Source organism: Corythoichthys intestinalis, chromosome 8 (genome assembly GCF_030265065.1).
Source record: "Corythoichthys intestinalis isolate RoL2023-P3 chromosome 8, ASM3026506v1, whole genome shotgun sequence".
NCBI lineage: Eukaryota > Metazoa > Chordata > Actinopteri > Syngnathiformes > Syngnathidae > Corythoichthys > Corythoichthys intestinalis.
The window spans coordinates 4209417-4229257 of NC_080402.1; the positions used below are offsets into that span (position 1 = coordinate 4209417).

At 42.1% G+C, this 19841-nt stretch overlaps 1 protein-coding gene across 3 annotated transcripts in view; it reads left to right on the forward strand.

The window, feature by feature from the left end:
- Positions 1-19841, forward strand: part of znf827 (zinc finger protein 827) — a 237795-nt gene that overhangs the window by 88533 nt on the left and 129421 nt on the right. For all 3 annotated transcript variants that reach the window (XM_057843537.1, XM_057843538.1, XM_057843539.1), the window contains exon 2: positions 2303-3496. In XM_057843537.1, the coding sequence (XP_057699520.1) occupies positions 2303-3496 (1194 nt within the window). The remainder of the gene's footprint in view (positions 1-2302; positions 3497-19841) is intronic.

Consider the following 19841-nt stretch of genomic DNA (forward strand, 5'->3'; position numbering starts at 1 on the left):
CTGTGTTAGGGTTTTTGAAGCCTGGGACTGTGTGCTTTGGTCAGATGAGACCAAGATTGAGCTTTTTGGCAACAAACACTCTAAGTGGGTCTGGCGTGCCACGAAAGATGCGCATGCTGAAAAGCACCTCATACCCACTGTGAAGTATGGGAGTGGGTCAGTGATGCTGTGGGGCTGTTTCGCTTCCAAAGGCCCTGGGAACCTTGTTAGGGTGCATGGAATCATGAATGCTTTGAAATACCAGGACATTTTAAATCAAAATGTGTTGCCCGAAAGCTGAAGATGGGTCGTCACTGGATCTTTCAGCAAGACAATGACCCTAAACATATGGCCAAATCTACACAGAAATGGTTCACTAGACACAAAATCAAGCTCCTCCCATGGCCATCTCAGTCCCCAGACCTTGTTTTGTTGGCAAAAGGGGGTTGTACAAAGTATTAACACCAAGGGTGCTAATAATTGTGACGAGAGCTGAAACGAATACTCGAGCAACTTGAGTAACTTGAGTTTAATAACTGATCCGAGTAATTTTATTCACCTCGAGTAATCGTTTATTTTGACAGTTCTAAGCATCACGTTTTGCTCGGACTACTTTCAATGCGGGACAACGCGCTGTCACGTGCGGAGAGAAAGAAGGAAAAAAAAAACTTACTGCAGCCGACAGCTGCCACAAATGACACCGACGTTGCTAAATACTAGCCCGCACGATGCTACATTGGTAACAGGTACCGTCTGATGTGTCTCATAGAGATCGCATGTATGTTGAACTAGATGCGAAATGACAGACTCGGCCGCGTCTGGGCAGCGTTAGTAAACCGCCGCCATCTTAAAGCAGGAGAGCGCTAAGCGCTAATAAAGAGCGCTAAACGCTAATAAATAAGATTAACGTTACTGTCGCTACTAGCTCACGTAACGTTAGCCCTGCGGAGGGTTAGGTTTCAATTAATTATGACCACTGTCGATGCGTGGCTAAAGTGTCTTACATACAGGCTTTAACATAACATAGTGTTGTGGAGTGCTGAGGGTGTAAAATAAAAACCCAATAATGCTAACTATCAATTTTAGCTCAGTAGTCATTGCTGGATAAAACACCAAGTAGCACTGGTCCCTAATGTGCTCCAATACAGCCTGTATCATACATTTATTTTGAACACTGCAAAACCTCAAAATCCTATCAGGACTTACAGTTTAGACTAACTTAAAACTTAACTAGAAATTAACAATGGCTTGACACAAAGAGAAATTCAATTAAAACACGTGGGAAAAAATCCTAACTTTTAGGTGATGTGTGTTATCAAGCGTAACGGCATTTTTAGGTTATATATATATATATATATATATATATATATATATATATATATATATATATATATATATATATATTCATAAGATTTAAACGTTTTTTGAGTGAAAGCAGTGAATTAGTCTTTTTTTTTTTTTTTTTAAATTCTAGTTACATCTGAGATGCAATTGTTGGCTGTTTTCAACAATATACATCGAAAATAAAGACATTGATTGACTGAAAATGGTTCAAGATTAGATGAAATGTCTTGTTTTCTCATGTATATTTATAATTGCTCTTCACCTAAAAATATATTTGTTTTATCCAATTACTCGATTAATTTTCAGTCGATTACTCGATTACTAAAATATTCGATAGCTGCAGCCCTAATTGTGACACACATTATTTGATGTCAAATAATTTTTTTCTTTATGTGGGATTTTTTTTCCCCACTGAATGAATGCACTTGTATTGAAGGTTGGATTTTTCTCTTTTTTTCCATTAAGGTCCCATATTATTTGAATAAAAAAAATATATATTAGAAGCTAAAAAACACATCTTTTTCAGTGGTGCCAATAATTATGGAGGGCACTGTAAACCATGGATATTATCTGAAATTGAGGCTTGTAAGTCCCACAGCATGGCAAGTGGGCATTTGTGTGTTGTTTTCAGTCGGCACCATTTTCTGCATATGTTCCGGGACCTGTGCCTGTCTCATCATCCCTGCACTGTCATTTGTACTTTGCGTTCCGGCACCTTATGATTTACAAATTAAGCACTGCACACGCACAAATGTATGCACGCACGCACACGGTAATAAATCGCAACCGGGAAAATTACCGCCCTCATTTATATTAACCGCGCAATAAATTGACTTCTACTATATTCAGATTGCAACAGGCTTAATCAGGAAAACTCTAGTATCAATTTTGGATGTACATGAAATTTCTGTAGTCAAGAGAGAAATGTAAGTTATGGTGGTCTTTAGTCTGATCATGGCGTCTCTTTCATGTTTTGTAGATTTGGACAGCAATGACGAAGGAGGGCTCGACGGCGGCGCCGCAGACGAGGAAGGCTGGTTCGGCAACGCGTCCGACACGCGCTCCGAGTCTTCGTCCTACGGCGACACCCAGGATGAACTCTACCTGCCGAGGGGCTCGTCCCCGGACGCCGAGCACCAGAGCCCGACGGGCTGCCCCACGCCCGTTCACCGCGCCTCCTTGGAACTCCTGGGACTGGGCGGCGGCGCCTTCTCGCCGCAGGACACTGTCACGTCGGTGGTGTCTTCGCTGTACGGCGATGCCGCGTCCCGCGCCCTCGGGAAGCCCCTCAGCAGCAATCTGCGCCGCCTCCTAGAGGCCGGATCGCTCAAGTTAGACTCTGGGGACCTGCTGGGGCGGGCGTCCCGAGGCGGCGACTCCCCGCCGATAGGTCTGGCATCGCCCTTGACGCTCTCCCCTTCTTCGCATCATGCTCAGCAGCTAAGCGCGCTGGCCCGCAAGCTAGCCAACAATAACAGCGGCGCCGCCTCGCCAGCGCTCGCCGTTAAACAAGAACCGGCGGACAACTTTAACTCCCAGAGTAACGGGGGCTTTGTATGGGCGGGCGTCGCGGACAAGTGGCCGCCCACCGGCCGCTCCACGCCCCGCGGGTCCAGCCTCTCCCCGGACTCGGCCATCCAGAAGTTAAAAGCGGCGGCCAACGCGGTGCTTCAAGACAAGAACGCCGTGTCGACCGCCGCCGCCACCACTGCGTCGTCCGCTGCAATTTCCTCTGTCGTGCCGCCCCTTGGAGGGGCCGGCGTCAGAGGGGACGACGTGGTGCGATTTGATGCCTTTAACTCTCCGTTCAGCCCGCAGTCGGCCAGCTCCACCTTGGCCGCCCTTTCCAAGAAAGTCAGCGAGCGGAGCCACGGTTCGTCGGCGCCCGGGACGCCCGCCGATCACCAGAACTCGGGGACGTCTTTCCTGTCGCTGGTGTCCATGACGTCGTCGGCCGCCTTGCTCAAAGAGGTGGCGGCCAGGGCGGCGGGGAACCTGCTCGCCGAGAAGAAGGAAGGGTCCCCGCTGTCGGGCGGCGGCATCCTCCAAGAGGATGTTAAGCCCCTGCTGGACAAAAACCATAAGGCGCCCACACCGTCGACACCCACCCAAAGTCTGGAGATGTTGTTGCCCTCCACGCCCAAAGGAAGAGGGAAACCCAACAGCCAAGCAGGTAATTGACCATCTATTGTGTTGTTTCCCAGAATCTGCTGTACTCGTGCTGCCTTCAAGGGGTGTCGTAATTATGGTAAATACTACGGAAAAATTGCAAGGGAACGCTCCCTCATATATCTAAAGAAAAAATGGTTTACAATAGTCTGGTTGGGTCCCTTTTTTTCAGGACGAGTTGACTCTCTAGTCGAGTCTCTAGCCTCTAGACAAGTCTAATCTTTTCTCTAGATGAGTGTCTAGGCGAGTCTAGTGTCTAGTCTCTAGGCGAGCCTGTAGTCCAGAGACGAGTTTCTAGATGAGTCTCTAAACAAAACGAATCGAGTCTGTAGTCGAGTCTCTAGCTCCTAGACAAGTCTAATCTTGTCACTAGATGAGTATCTGGGCGAGTCTAGTGTCTTGTCTCTAGTCTAGTCGCTAGTCTCTAGGCGAGCTGTGGTCCAGAGACAAGTTACTAGATGAGTCTCTAGTCTTTAGACGAGTCTCTAGTCTATAGACAAGTTTCTAGGTGCATGTCTAGCCTATAGACGAGTTTCTAGACGAGTGTCTAGTCTAGTCTCTGGACGAGTTGAGTCTCTAGTTGAGTCTCTAGCCTAGACAAGTCTAATTTTGTCTCGAGATGAGTGTCTAGACGAGTCTAGTGTCTAGTCTCTAGTCTGGTCGCTAGTCTTAGGCGAGTCTGTAGTCTAGAGACGAGTTTCTAGATGAGTCCCTAGATGAGTCTCTATAGACAAGTTTAGATGCGTGTCTAGCCTGTAGACGGTTTCTAGACAAGTCCCTAGACGAATCTTCAGACGAGTCACTAGTCTAATGCCTAGATGAGTCTCTAGACTAGTCTCTAGACGAGTCTCTAGTGTCTAGTCTCTAGACGAGTTGAGTCTCTAGTTGAGTCTCTATCCTCCAGACAAGTCTAATCTTGTCTCTAGATGAGTGTTTAGGCGGGTCTAGTGTCTAGTCTTTAGTCGCTTGTCTCTCAGCGAGTCTGTAGTCCAGGGACGAGTTTCTAGATGAGCCTCTAGTCTCTAGATGAGTATCTAGGCGAGTCTAGTGTTTAGTCAATAGTCTAGTTGTTAGTCTATAGGCAAGTGTAGTCTCGAGACGAGTTTCTAGATGAGTTTCTAGACGAGACGAGTCAAGTCTGTAGCCGAGTCTCTAGCCTCTAGACAAGGCAAGGCAAGGCAAATTTACTTATATAGCACAATTCAACACAAGGCAATTCAAAGTGCTTTACATCACATGAAGACCATAAAAATCACATTTAAATCAACACAACGTAAAAACCAAGACAAAAGATCGCATTTAATCACAGAATAAAAATAAATAAATAAAAATAAAACAAAAATAAAAATAAAGCAAAAACTACTGCTACTAATAATCATTGAAATCAGCAATGAAGATAAGCACAAGAGGAATAGAAGGCAGGTAGATTGAAATATATAGACAGTTATGGATATGCAGTGCTAAACAAAAGCGTTTTTAGCCCTGATTTAAAGGAGCTAACAGTTTGAGCATACTTCAGACGTTCGGGTAACTTGTTCCAGAGGTGAGGAGCATAATAACTAAATGCTGCCTCACCCTGCTTGGTTCTTGTTCTTGGAACATGCAGAAGACCCGTTCCAGACGACCTTAGGGGTCTAGATGTCTCATAGGAATCTAACAAGTCAAGCATGTATTTTGGTCTAAGGCCATTAAGTGTTTTGTAGACGAGCAGTAGTATTTTATAGTCTATCCTTTGACTCACTGGAAGCCAGTGTAGCGATTTCAAAACCGGTGTAATGTGGTCCAGCTTCCTTGTATTTGTGAGGACTCTGGCTGCAGCATTCTGTACTAGCTGCAGCTTCCTGACTGATTTTTTATCAAGACCTGTAAATATACCGTTGCAGTTGTCCAATCTGCTGAAAATGAATGCATGCATAAGTTTTTCCATGTCTTGTTGTGTCAGAAGCCCCTTAATTGTGGTTATATTTTTTAGGTGGTAATAAGCGGTTTTAGTGACGGACTAGATGGCTATCAAATTTTAGGTCTGAGTCAATAATTACGCCAAGGTTTCTGACTTGATTTGTAGCTGTAAGTGACATTGTGCTAAGTTGGCTGCTTATCTTTGACCTTTCCTTTTTTGGCCCAAAAATGATCACCTCTGTTTTCTCCACATTTAACTGGAGAAAATTCTGGCACATCCATTCATTGATTTGATGAATGCATTTACTCAGGGAGACTAAGGGACTATAATCATGTGGGGACACAGAAATGTACAGTTGTGTGTCATCTGCATAGGCGTGATAGGAGATGTCCTACTGTTCCATTATCTGAGCTAACGGAAGCATATAGATGTTAAATAAGAGTGGTCCAAGAATTGACCCTTGAGGGACTCCACACGTGAATTTGGTTCATTCTGACTGATAGTTTCCAATTGACACAAAGAAATCCCTATCATGTAAATAGGATGTGAACCACTGAAGAATAGTGTCAGTAAGCCCTACCCACTGTTCCAGTCTGCTGAGTAGTATGTTGTGATCAACCGTGTCAAATGCGGCGCTGAGATCCAATAGTAGCAGAACAGATGATTTGCCTGCATCGGTATTCCGACGAATATCATTTAGGACTTTGATAAGCACGGTCTCGGTGCGGTGTTGTGGCCGAAATCCAGACTGAAATGAGTTAAAAAGATCATAAAAGTCTGGATCTGTTCAAACACAACCCTTTCGATAATTTTCCCCAGGAATGTCAGATTTGATATTGGCCTGTAATTACTAATGGTTGAGGCATCCAGATTAGGTTTTTTTAGGAGAGGTTTTATTACTGCAGTTTTTAAAGTCTGAGGAAACTCTCCTGTTTGGAGGGAAGTATTTATAATCTGAAGTATGCCTGGGGCTATGCAATGAAAAACAGTTTTGAAAAAGTTTGAAGGAAGGATGTCAAGGCAGCATGTTGTGGGCTTTAATTTTGACACAATTTCTGTTAAAGTGGCATAGTCCAAGAGGCTAAACTGTCTAAGATTGACGTGGGGGACATTTTGGGAGGCGTTTAGTGTAACATTTGTTAATCCGGAGTTGCACACAGTCTGTCTAATCTTTAGTACTTTGTGTGTAAAGAATGCTGCGAAATTATTACAGGACACCTCAGATGCCAATTCCTGAGGTATTGATGCTTGTGGGTTTGTCAGTTTGTCAACAACAGAAAGTAGTGTGCGAGTATTGTTGGTGTTTCTACTAATGATCTCTGAAAAATATGATTGTCTAGCATTTTTCAGTTCCTGGTTGTATTTGCGAAGACTCTCTTTGTAGATATCATAAACAACTAGGAGTTTGGTTTTTCGCCATCTGCGTTCTGCTCGTCTACAAACTTGCTTTTGTTTTATAGCTAGTATGGCATTTCTCCAGGGTGACCTCTTCTTTCTTGACAAAGTTTTTGTCTTAATCGGGGCAATAGTGTCCATTACAGTCATCACACTGGTACTGAAACTATAGACCCTACCCACCGACGTCACAAAACCACGTGCTCGCTGTACGGTTCCGCCCACTTGTCCGTCATTTTGTCTGTGTATTAGCATTGGTTTCAATTGATCGAGGAATTTAAAATGCATTTCATGGAAGACCCGGTGCTTTCTGATGCCGTAAACTCACTGGATGTGTTGCATAGAAGGCGTTATGTGGAAAAGCTTCGTTCTATACAGTCGCCAGATCCATATTTGATGCCCAAATCGATGTTTTTCGACCCACTGTCTTCGCCCTGTCTGCCTGACATCTGCTACGCTGATATTTACAATTATCTTGTCCACACAAAATCAGCCTATTCTCACGAAAATTTGAAAAACTTCAAGAGCTTGGAGGCTTATAAATACTTTGTTGCTGGTTGGGTGAAATAGGTCCTCGTCCACGAAAATTCTGCAGGAATCTATCTTGTGCTTGGAAAGGTGAGTTACGAAATTTTCAATTCAAAATCTTTTGTTATTGCTAAAATCCACTGTCAAGTCTAATGTATTTCATGTCGTTTGTCAATGGAGTTAAGGCTTTTAATGTTTATATGGTTTAGCGATAGCACTCTCACTACATACATACGTGTATGTTGTCGGCGATTAGCCTAGCAATGATCTTAATTGTGGTTATTTGTCAGCCCAAAACCCTCTAAGTATATCTTAAATGCATCTTACCGGATATAAAATGACTACTACATAGTCTGTGGTGATTTTTTGGTGCCCAGTTTTCACGTCGAATTGCAGCCGTCCATTTCGTTCTCCTCTTTGGATCCCTCGGAATACGGTAAAACTTCAAGTCTCTCCTTCCATCTTCTCTGTTAGTGCAACCAACAGCCACACACGCCTTCACCATTTTGATTATTAATGTTAAGGAGCAGAAAAACACGCCGTAAATAGGAGGAATGTACGTAGCCGTAACAGGTTAACACTATGTTTTGACGGACAATTGGGCGGTACCATTCAGGAGAGCGGAGTTGTGACGTCATGTGGGTAGGCTCTATTTACAAGTTCTTCCACTGGAGCTATTGTAGGGGTTAATGATGAGGCATAGGCCTGTGTGAATAACACACATGTGTTATCACTTATGTAACGCTTCCTAATTACATCTGTTTCCCTTTTCAGAGGATGGACAGGGGTGGTCATTTTAAACATAATACAGTAGTGATCAGACAGAGCAACATCATTCACTGTGACCTCAGAGATGTTAAGACCTTTGGATATTATTAAGTCCAGTATGTGCCCTCTGTTATGTGTTGGAACTGTGACATGCTGAGATAAACCAAATGTATCCAAAATATTTAAAAGCTCTCTAGCACATCCTTCTTCAGGATTATCAACATGAATGTTAAAGTCACCCACTAAAACAACACAATCAAAGTCCATGCAGACGGAAGACAGTATTTTGGTAAGCTCATCAAAAAACATTGTGTTATACTTCGGTGGTCTGTAAATCGTTACCAAGGCAGCTCTGCAAGGGCTTTTTAGCTGAATGACAATATACTCAAAGGAATCAAACTGACCACATGAAATATTCGTGCATTGAAAACTGTCCCTGATCAGACTGGCAACCCCACCTCCTTTCTTATGGGTTCTTGGCGCACTAAAGAAATTGAAGTTTGTGGGGGTTGCCTCAATCAGAACTGTCGAACTCGTATCTTGATCTAACCAAGTTTCTGTTAGGAACAACATGTCAAGGTTATGTTTGCTGATAAAATCATTAATTAAGAAAGATTTGCCAGCTAAAGATCTAATATTTAGCAGAGCCAATTGGAGATGCCAGACTGGATTCACTGGTGAGTTTGGGGAATGACATACTATGCTTAACAGGTTGGCAGAGTTGATTGAACGTTTTTTATTTCTCACCAGTCTAGCCCTTTTTTTGTTGTTTATCACCACTGGGATTGTTGAGCATACATACTGTACTCCATAAGGCCCCGGCTTTTGCTGGGACAGAACAGTCTTTGTAATGTTGTCACAGCCTGGACCCGGTGCACATCATATTGGTGTCGCAAACATGGCTTCCTCCATAGAAGGATAATACCGTGTAGTTCCAGAGTTGTAGTGCTTTGGCTTTGCCCCGAGAGAATTCCAGGGGAGGCTGGTTGGTTTGTTGCCATCTTCAAGTCTAATCTTGTCTCTAGATGTGTCTAGTCTCTAGTCGCTAGTCCCTAGTCGAGTCTGTAGTCTAGAGACGAGTTTCTAGATGAGTGTCTAGCCAATAGACGAGTTTCTAGACACGTCTCTAGATGAGTCTTCAGACGAGTCTGTAGTCTAGTCTCTAGACGAGTCGAGTCTCTAGTCAAGTGAAGTGTCTTGTCCCTAGTCTAGTCGCTAGTGTCTAGGAAAGTCTGTAGTCTAGAGATGAATTTCAAGATGAGTCTAGTCTCTAAAGGAGTCTCTATTCTATAAACAAGTCTCTAGTCTATAGACAAGTATTTAGATGAGTGTCTAGCCTATAGACGAGTCTCCAGACAAGTCTCTAGACGAGTCTATAGACGAGTCTCTAGTATAGACAAGTCTCTAAATGAGTGTGTAGCCTCTAGATGAGTCTCTAGACAAGCCTTTAGACGAGTCTAGATGAGCCTTCAGACGAGCCTTCAAAAGAGTCTCTAGACGAGTCTCTAGTCAAGTCTCTAGACGAGTCAAGTCTGCTCGAGTCTCTAGACTATAGAGAAGTACCTAGATGAGTGTCTAGCCAATAGACGAGTTTCTAGACAAGTCTCTAGATGAGTCTTCAGACGAGTAATCTTGTCTCTAGATGAGTGTCTATGCGAGTCTAGTGTCTTGTCCCTAGTCTTTCGCTAGTGTCGAGGAGACTGTGTAGTCTAAAGATGAATTTCTAGATGAGTCTAGTCTCTAGAGGAGTCTCTAGTCTATAAACGAGTCTCTAGTCTATAGACAAGTATCTAGATGAGTGTCTAGCCTATTGAAGAGTCTCCAGACAAGTCTTTAGAGGAGTCTCTAGTCTATAGACAAGTATCTAAATGAGTGTCTAGCCTATAGACGAGCCTCTAGACGAGCCCCTAGACGAGTCTCTAGACAAGTCTCTAGTCAAGTCTCTAGACGAGTCGAGTCTGCTCGAGTCGCTAGACTATAGAGAAGTATCTAGATGAGTGTCCAGCCAATAGACGGGTTTCTAGACAAGTCTCTAGATGAGTCTTTAGACGAGTCTGTAGTCTAGTCTCTAGACGAGTCGAGTCTCTAGTCGAGTCTAATCTTTTCTTGTGTCTTGTCCCTAGTCTAGTCGCTAGTGTCTAGGAGAGTCTGTAGTCTTGAGATGAATTTCTAGTTGAGTCTAGTCTCTAGAGGAGTCTCTAGTCTATAAACAAGTCTCTAGTCTATAGACAAGTATCTAGATGAGTGTCTAGCCTATAGAAGTCTCCAGACAAGTCTCTAGACGAGTCTTTAGTCGAGTCTCTAGTCTATAGACAAGTATCTAGATGAGTGTCTAGCCTCTAGACGAGTCTCTAAACGAGTCTTTAGACGAGTCTCCAGACAAGTCTCTAGACGAGTCACTAGACAAGTCTCTAGTCAAGTCTCTAGACGAGTCGAGTCTGTTCGAGTCTCTAGACGAGTCTGTCTTGTATCAAGATGAGTGTGTAGGCGAGTCTAGTCCCGAGTCGCCAGTCTCTAGGCGAGTCTGTAATCTAGAGACAAGTTCCTAGAAGTGTCTAGCCTATAGACTAGTTTCTAGATGAACCTTCAGACGAGTCTCTAGTCTCTAGAAGAGTCTCTAGATGAGTTGAGTCACTAGTTGTCTCTAGACAAATCAAATCTTGTCTCTAGATGAGTGTCTAGGTGAGTCTAGTGTCTAGTCTCAAGTTGCTAATCTCTAGGCGAGTCTGTACTCTAGAGACGAGTTTCTAGATGAGTGTCTAGTCACTAGATGAGTGTCTGGTCACTAGACAAGTCTCTAGTCTCTTGATGAGTCTTTAGTCTATAGACAAGTTTCTAGATGAGTGTCTAGCCTATAGACGAGTCTCTAGACGAGTCTTTAGACGAGTCTCCAGACACGTCTCTACGGACAAGGGGGCGGAACCATACAGCGAGCACGTGATTTTGTGACGTCGGTGGGTAGGGTCTATAGACAAGTTTCTAGATGAGTGGCTAGCCTGTAGACGAGTTTTTAACAAGTCTCTAGTCTAGTCTAGTTGCTATATCCTCAACTTCCGCACTTTCAAATGAGACCAACCATCGGCACATGGGTGACTTAATTACAACGTCAAGAGGCTTCAAAGATGATAAGCGTAAACGTCAGTGTTGAAGGGTTAACCCAAAAATTCTGTATGTAGAGATGTTCTTAAGTAGAGGTACCACTGTACTTTATTCTTCAGGACTTTTGTCTCCTAAATGCCCTTTTTTACGGCGCGGCCCTGACACTCCTTGAAAGTCCACTTGTTCCTTCCTCTGCAGTCTTATTAATTACCTTCCCGGAAAGACACTCGAGTGTCAGCTCAGCCGGCGAAACTCCGAAAAGGGCAGCGGCGACTCTCCGGGGTGCCGCTTTCCTCGACGGGCTCGTTTGCCAAAAAAAGCAGCGGGTGCGAGAACCCCGCCAACCGTCGGGGCGTCATACTTCCCCGCTAACAGATGCGCCGAACGGCCACTTTTGAAGGATCGTGTCGCAACCCCGAGCAAATCTTAAAATGGCGGGATGAAATTGACTCGAGACGGATGAGGCGACCGGTGTAATATCGCGTGATCTGCATGCTAAAAAGGCGGCGGGGGGGTCGCTGTAACCCGGCGAGCCGTCAAGGTCGAGCGGCGCTGTAAAAATGCAGGTATGTTGTTTGGTCGCCAGACTGAAAAATGTGACCTTGATTATTGACGGCCGTGCCTTGTTTTTTATTGGCGACACTCCCGCCGTAAAGCCCATTTAGTGCTCATTTCGTCTAGCGCTTTTTCATTAAGAGCTTCCCGATGCCGTTTAAGAGTTTTTCATGGGGGTTTTCACTTGGCGTTTTTGCACTCTGATGCAGTTTTTTAACCCTTGAGAGGAGGGGCGGGGGTCTCCGGGTAAGTCAGGATTCACGGTGACGATTATCTCACGATAGAAGTGTCGATTCGTGGGTCTACAAAACAACTAATAAAGAGAAAAATAAGCTTTTGCTGTGAATTGGAATGAGTTTATCACTAGTAGACGTCCAATCCATTTGAACTGGGAGGGTGGCTATCCCTCTCACAGTGGCAGTCAATATAAGGCGATGAGTTCATTTCGGGGCATTTAGTGTCATTTACTGTTTATTTTCGGTTACTTCCGTTTGATTTTGGGGCATTTTTGGGTCACTTCCTGTTCATTTTGAAGTGTTTATGTATGAGTCTCTTCCTATTGATTTTGACTCACTCTCTGTAAATTTTTGGGTAATTTCCGTTTTTTTCTGGAGCATTTCTTTGTCACTTCCTGTTCATTTGGGTCATTTTTTGTTGATTTTATGGCATTTCCGGGTCACTTCCTGTTCATTAGTCACTTCCTGTTGATTTTGGGGTACTTATGAGTCACTTCCTATTGATTTTGGCTCATTTCTCGTACATTTTGGGTCATTTCCTGTTGATTTTGGGGCATTTTTGGGTCACTTCCTGTGCATCGGTCACTTTTGTTTGATTTTTTTTTGGCATTTCTGGGTCACTTCCTGTTGATTCTGGGGTATTTAGGAGTCACTTCCTATTCATCATTCACGTCCTGTAGATTTTAGGGAATTCCAGAGGTCACTTCCTATTAATTTTAGTAGATTTTTGGGAATTTCTGGGCCACTTCCTGTTGATTTCATGGTATTTACGAGTCACTTCATATTCATCGGTCACTTCCTTTTGATTTTAGGGAAATTCCAGGTAACTTTCTGGATATTTTGGGTCACTTCCTGTTGATTTTAGGGCGTTTCTGGGTAACTTTCTATGAGTTTTATGTCACTTTCTGTTAATTTTGGGGTATTTTGGAGTCACCTCCTATTCATCAGTCACTTCCTGTAGATTTTAGGGAATTCCAGACGACACATCCTATTAATTTTAGGGAAATTCCAGGTAACTTTCTGTATATTTTGGGTCACTTCCTGTTGATTTTAGGGCATTTCTGGGTAACTTTCTATGTGTTTTATGTCACTTTCTGTTGATTTTGGGGTATTTAGGAGTCACCTCCTATTCATCAGTCACTTCCTGTAGATTTTAGGGAATTCCAGAGGTCACTTCCTATTAATTTTAGTAGATTTCTGTAGATTTTTGGGAATTTCTGGGCCACTTCCTGTTGATTTCATGGTATTTACGAGTCACTTCATATTCATCGGTCACTTCCTTTTGATTTTAGGGCATTTCCAGGTAACTTCTTATGAGTTTTGGATCACTTTCTGTTGATTTTGGGGCATTTCCGGGTCACTTCGTATTCAACGGCCGCTTCCTGTTGATTTCAGGGCTTTTCCGGTAACTTCCTATTGATTTCGGCTCACTTCTTCTACATTTTGGGTAATTTCCTGTTTATTGTAGGGCATTTCTGGGTCACTTTCTGTTCATTTTGGGCTGTTTCCTGTTGATTCTGGGGCATTTCTTGGTCACTTCCGTTTCATTTTGAAGTGTTTATGTATGAGTCTCTTCCAATTGATTTTGACTCACTCCCTGTACATTTTTGGGTAATTTCCTTGTTTTTTTCTGGAGCATTTCTTTGTCACTTCCTGTTCATTTGGGTCATATTTTGTGGCATTTCTGGGTCACTTCCTGTTCATCAGTCACTTCCTGTTGATTTTGGGGTATTTATGAGTCACTTCCTATTGATTTTGGCTCATTTCCCATACATTTTGGGATATTTCCTGTTGATTTTGGGGCATTTTGGGGTCACTTCCTGTTCATCGGTCACTTGCTGTTAAGTTTCGGTCACTTTCGTTTGATTTTTTTGGCATTTCTGGGTCACTTCGTATTCAGCGGCTGCTTCCTGTTGATTTAAGGGCTTTTCCAGGAACTTCCTATTGAGTTCGGCTCACTTCTTCTACATTTTGGGTAATTTCCTGTATATTGTTGGGCATTTCCGGGTCACTTCCTGTTCATCACTCACTTCCTGTTGATTTTGGGGTATTTATGAGTCACTTCCTATTGATTTTGGCTCATTTCACGTACATTTTGGGTCATTTCCTGTTGATTTTGGGGCATTTTTGGGTCACTTCCTGTTGATTTTGGGGTATTTAGGAGTCACTTCCTATTCATCAGTCACTTCCTTTAGATTTCTGGGAATTCCAGAGGTCACTTCTTATTAATTTTAGGGAATTTCCAGGTAACTTTCTGTATATTTTGGGTCACTTACTGTTGATTTTAGGGCATTTCTGGGTAGCTTTGAATTTCTGGGTCACTTCCTGTTGATTTCATGGTATTTACGAGTCACTTCATATCCATCGGTCACTTCCTTTTGATTTTAGGGCATTTCCAGGTAACTTCTTATGAGTTTTGGATCACTTTCTGTTGATTTTGGAGCATTTCCAGGTCACTTCATATTGATTTTGACTCACTCCCTGTACATTTTTGGGTAATTTCCCAGATTTTTCTGGAGCATTTCTTTGTCACTTCCTGTTCATTTGGGTCATTTTTTTATTGATTTTGTGGCATATCCGGGTCACTTCCTGTTCATCAGTCACTTCCTATTGATTTTGGCTCATTTCCCATACATTTTGGGTCATTTCCTGTTGATTTTAGGGCATTTATGTGTCACTTCCTGTTCATTTTGAGGCATTTTTGGGTCACTTCCTGTTAAGTTTCGGTCACTTTCGTTTGATTTTTTTTGGCATTTCTGGGTCACTTCCTGTTGATTTTGGGGTATTTAGGGGTCATTTTCTATTCATCAGTCACTTCCTATTAATTTTAGGGAATTTTCAGGTAACTTTCTGTATATTTTGGGTCACTTCCTGTTGATTTTAGGGCATTTCTGGGTAGCTTTGAATTTCTGGGTCACTTCCTTTTGATTTTAGGGTATTTCCAGGTAACTTCTTATGAGTTTTGGATCACTTTCTGTTGATTTTGGGGCATTTCCGGGTCACTACCTGTTCATCTGTTACTTCCTATGGATTTTAGAACATGTCCGGGTAACTTCCTATTAGTTTTGGGTCACTTTCTGTTGATTTTGGGGTATTTAGGAGTCACTTCTTATTCATTAGTCACTTCCTGTAGATTTTAGGGAATTCCAGAGGTCACTACCTATTCATTTTAGGAATTTATAGGTAACTTTCTGTATGTTTTGGGTCACTTCCTGTTGATTTTAGGGCATTTCTGGGTAGCTTTGAATTTCTGGGTCACTTCCTGTTGATTTCATGGTATTTACGAGTCACTTAATATTCATCGGTTAGTTCCTTTTGATTTTAGGGCATTTCCAGGTAACTTCTTATGAGTTTTGGATCACTTTCTGTTGATTTTGGGGCATTTCCGGGTCTTTACCTGTTCATCTGTTACTTCCTATGGATTTTAGAGCATGTCCAGGTAACTTCCTATTAGTTTTGGGTCACTTTCTGTTGATTTTGTGGCATTTCCAGGTCACTTCCTGTTGATTTTTGGGTATTTGAATCGCTTCCTATTGATTTTCCTGACTTCAAATTTCAGTTTAGAAATCGGCTTTCGATATCAGCTGAAATTTTTTTTTAGCTGTCGGCATTTGAAAATCCCATATCGGTCGACCTCTAATTTTGTTAATGTCCTGAAAAATAAGCTTCATGACTTCATAGACCAAACAAAAAAAGTATCACGCATTCCCAAGTAATGTTGCAGCCGCTTTATTGATTTATTGCAGTAAATCCACATGTGCCGGGATTTGCATATGCATTTTATTTATTTATTTTCAGCAGCAACACATTTCAAAGTGATAGCTCGGGCTAAACCGAGCCAAACAGAAAGGCCTTCACCATCAAAAATGACCCCGCACAATAAATACTCCTATTTTCACCCCGGCCCGGAGGCGCTGATTTAATTCTGTACATTTTCCGACAGCTTCGGCGGCGTTGTTAGTCGGCGAGCGGGAGGCGACGCAACAAGAGAGTGTTTTAAAAGGTTGCTCTGCACACAACAACCGTGATATATTGCACGCAGCCTTTTACCTTTGGAAAGAAGCTATTAAGACACAATGGAAGTGCGGCGCTAGCTTGTAAACTCGGAGCCTTTAAAGACGCTTTTGTTCATCAACAGTTGTTGTGCTTGAGATTTAACTCATTCGCTGCTGAGTGATGATGCTTCGCTGGAAATAATCTTGTTTAATCAATTGACAAAAAAAGTCATGTTTCTGATGAGTAAGACAATGGTGTCTCTACTTATGAATTTAATTGGTTCTGGAGTAGTTTCGTAATTTGAAAATGTTTGTAAGTAGAGATGTGTTTTCCATGTACCGTAATTTTAACACTATAAGACCGACTATAAGCCGCCACCCACCAAATTTGACACGAAAACGGCATTTGTTCATAGATAAGCCGCACTGGACTATAAGCCGCAGCTGTCCTCACTGTATTATGGGATATTCACCAAAGATGGCATCCCGATCGATCGGGTCCGATCACGTCATTTTCAAAGTATCGGAATCGGCAAAAAAATATCGGACATGCCTTTTTTTAATATATATATATCTTAATTAAATCGTTTTCTAATTGTATTTGACGTTACAGACAAAATGTCTTACATTCATCCAGAGTCTTTAGTTTTGGCTTAAAGTAGGGCTATCAAATTTATCGCGTAAATGGCAGTAATTAATTTTTTTTTAATTAATCACGTTAAAATATTTAATGCAGTTAACACATGCGCTGCCCGACCCACTCACGCATTGTCGCGTTCAATTTATAGTGGCGCCGTTTTACCTATATATAGAGCTAACAGGCAGCGTAAAATGAGTAGAGTGAATTTTGGCAGTCTTTGGAGCCTCTTTTTAATTGGCTAAAGCCTTGAAATCCCTCTCTCAACAATTAGAAATATCATGGGGAAGAACGATAGTGGTTGATCTTTTCCTTAACACCCTATGTTACTTCCCAACGCAGAGAAGATATATCAATTGTTAAGAACGGCAAGCCGTTAATGTGGATCCAAAACACAGACCAGGAGATCAGTAGAGTAAATGTTTGTATTCAATAAGTACAACTAAGAGAGCACGCTAACAAACGCGAGTTTAACAAGTACAACTAAAAGATGCATGAATATAACAGAGTACAAGAATCTAACTACAAAGTCCAAAAGAGCACTAAAGTAAAGCTAACCAAACCAGAATACGACCGTAGAACGTCGGGAAGCTCGAAGGATGACGATGAACACACAGGCGGTAAGCAAGGCAAATAGCAAGCAATAGTCCGACACTTGCAGATGGTGACAGGCTTCCTTAAATACTGAGCTTTCCTAGTCAAGCACAGGTGTGTTGTGTTACCCCGCCAATATGGCTCAGTCAGGTGCTGCATAAAGAAAAAAGAACTGAGAACACACACAAATATGACATCAATTGGTGCAACTATGCACAGTCAGGGTTGCACTTCCCATCATGCATTTGGGCAGAACAGTTAAATGGCTACAGTATCGTTTACTGAAAGCTCAACAAATACACTAGATGGCAATATTTAGTCACAATATACAAAGTCACATTTATCCTTTAAGAATTACAAGTCTTTCTATCTGTGGATTCCTCTCACAGAAAGAATGTTAATAATGTAAATGCCATCTTGAGGATTTATTGTCATAATAAACAAATACAGTACTTATGTACTGTATGTTGAATGTATATATTCGTCCGAGTTTTATTCATTTTTTTCTTAATGCATTGCCAAAATGTATATGATCGGGGAAAATTATCGGGAATGATTGGAATTGAATCGGGAGCAAAAACAAAAAGCAGTCGGATCGGGAAATATTGGGGTCGGCAGATACTCAAACTAAAACGATCGGGATCGGATCGGGAGCAAAAAAACATGATCGGAACAACCCTAATATGTAGACCAAAATATATTAACCGGTAACACTTTATTTGACAGTGTCTTCATAAGACCAAATGAACCACCATGAAGCTTTGAACCACTTGGCTGCAAAGCTTCAAGAAGCTTCATTTGGCCATCATTGCTCCATTGGAGGATACAATCCATCTCTGCAGCCACCTGCGCTCAACACTGTTGTTGTCCAACATGCCTCCTAGCATGCATTGCAGTGCTACACATTTAATAAATAACAATAAAAGTTAATGTTCTGTGTAGAGATGTCCCAATCCGATATTTGGATCGGATCGGACGCCGATATGGGCAAAAAAATGCGCATCGGTATCGGATCGGAACACGGGAAAAATTCCGATCCAGACTTCCGATCCAGTTTTTTTAAAAGTCCGGGAGGCGACGCAACAAGAGCGCACCAATTTACATAAACCATTCCAGTTTTTGCTCCGGTTTCCCTAAAATCCGGTCCGCATTTTACGGCACACCTTCAACACACTACATTTACATTACCGTCTCCCAATTTACTGAGAGACTTTATCAGTAAAAATGTCAGCTGTGTGGGATCATTTCACCTTAAAAACAACAAAGACGAAGAGGCAGAGAGCAACATATGCCACAATAAAGTCAAGCGTAGTGGTAAAACTGTAAGAAGTTTTAATACAACCAACCTAATCAAGCCTTTAGCGAAATACCACCACAAACAATATGAGGAGTATGTTAAGAAAACCGAAGACAAAAAAGAAAGGTCCTACGCAACTAACACTGGCAGAAACATTTGCTTTGCGTGACAAACTGGCACTCGACAGTCCCAAAGCCCAGGGAATAACAAGAGTCATTGCCGAAGAATTCATTCTGGATGACGAGCCATTATCTCACGTGAGTAAAGACGCACCATCCAACACGCGATTCGGCCGTGGAAGATTCGAGAACGATTCACAAACATCCAAATTCCGATTATTGAAATATGTCAAGTAAAGCGGAACTAATACACAGCGCGGTCTTCGGGACGCAATGAGAAACTGACCGCATTGCGTCCCGAAAGTAAACATCATGCTTGTCATAGACCCGGGTAATGCCAATGCTCAACTCACAGCTTTAGCTCAACTCTTGCCGCTGGATAAAAAACACTAACACATACCTGGCTGCTGCTGACAGCCGCTACAAACTACGTCAACATCGTTTTACTGTAGATAATAGATATCATATGGATATAGAACTAGATGCAAAATGACAGACTCAACGGCGTTAGCCACATTGAAGTATTGAAAACTAGTTGCGTTACTAAACAGCCGCCGTCTTAAAGCAGGAGACTTCCTTAGTAGGCTGTTGTGAACCTTCCAAGCGAACGTAATTAACTTTGTATCTAAAATACTTCGAAATTGGCAAAATCTTGACTTGAATCTATCTTCAAAACAGTTTTAAAACTTTCACATGTCGAAAGTAGACAGAAGGGAAATTATGGAATAACGGGAGCAATTTTAACAACTTGATAACAGTTGATTCGCAAAATTAAATGAATTGAATGTAGTTTAAAGCTGCTGATACAGAATGGGGACTTGAGTATTTTGTTTACTGTTTTAAAATGTTAACTTGATACTGAAATAGTCGTTTATTTAAACCTGAGAGGCTTTTTATACCATTTTTGTAACTAATGCACAAAACATTAAAAGCATCTAATAGCTTGGGGGATTTGTGGGATTTTCCACTGAGGTTGTTGGTGTGTTTTGCTTTTTTAAGACAGTTTACAATAATATTTGCACGTTTTACTGACTGACTATACCATTTCTGTTTGTTATTTATAATGTTTTGTGTTTGTCACTGAATAAACAGGTCAGTTTCTTGTTACCAACCGTTGTGTGTTATTCAAACTCACCTAATTCTGCTGGCTAGTTGTTATCAAGAGTACTAAAACCTTTTTCAACATGAATCTGACAACTAAGTAAGGAGGCTAAATAACTTTAACA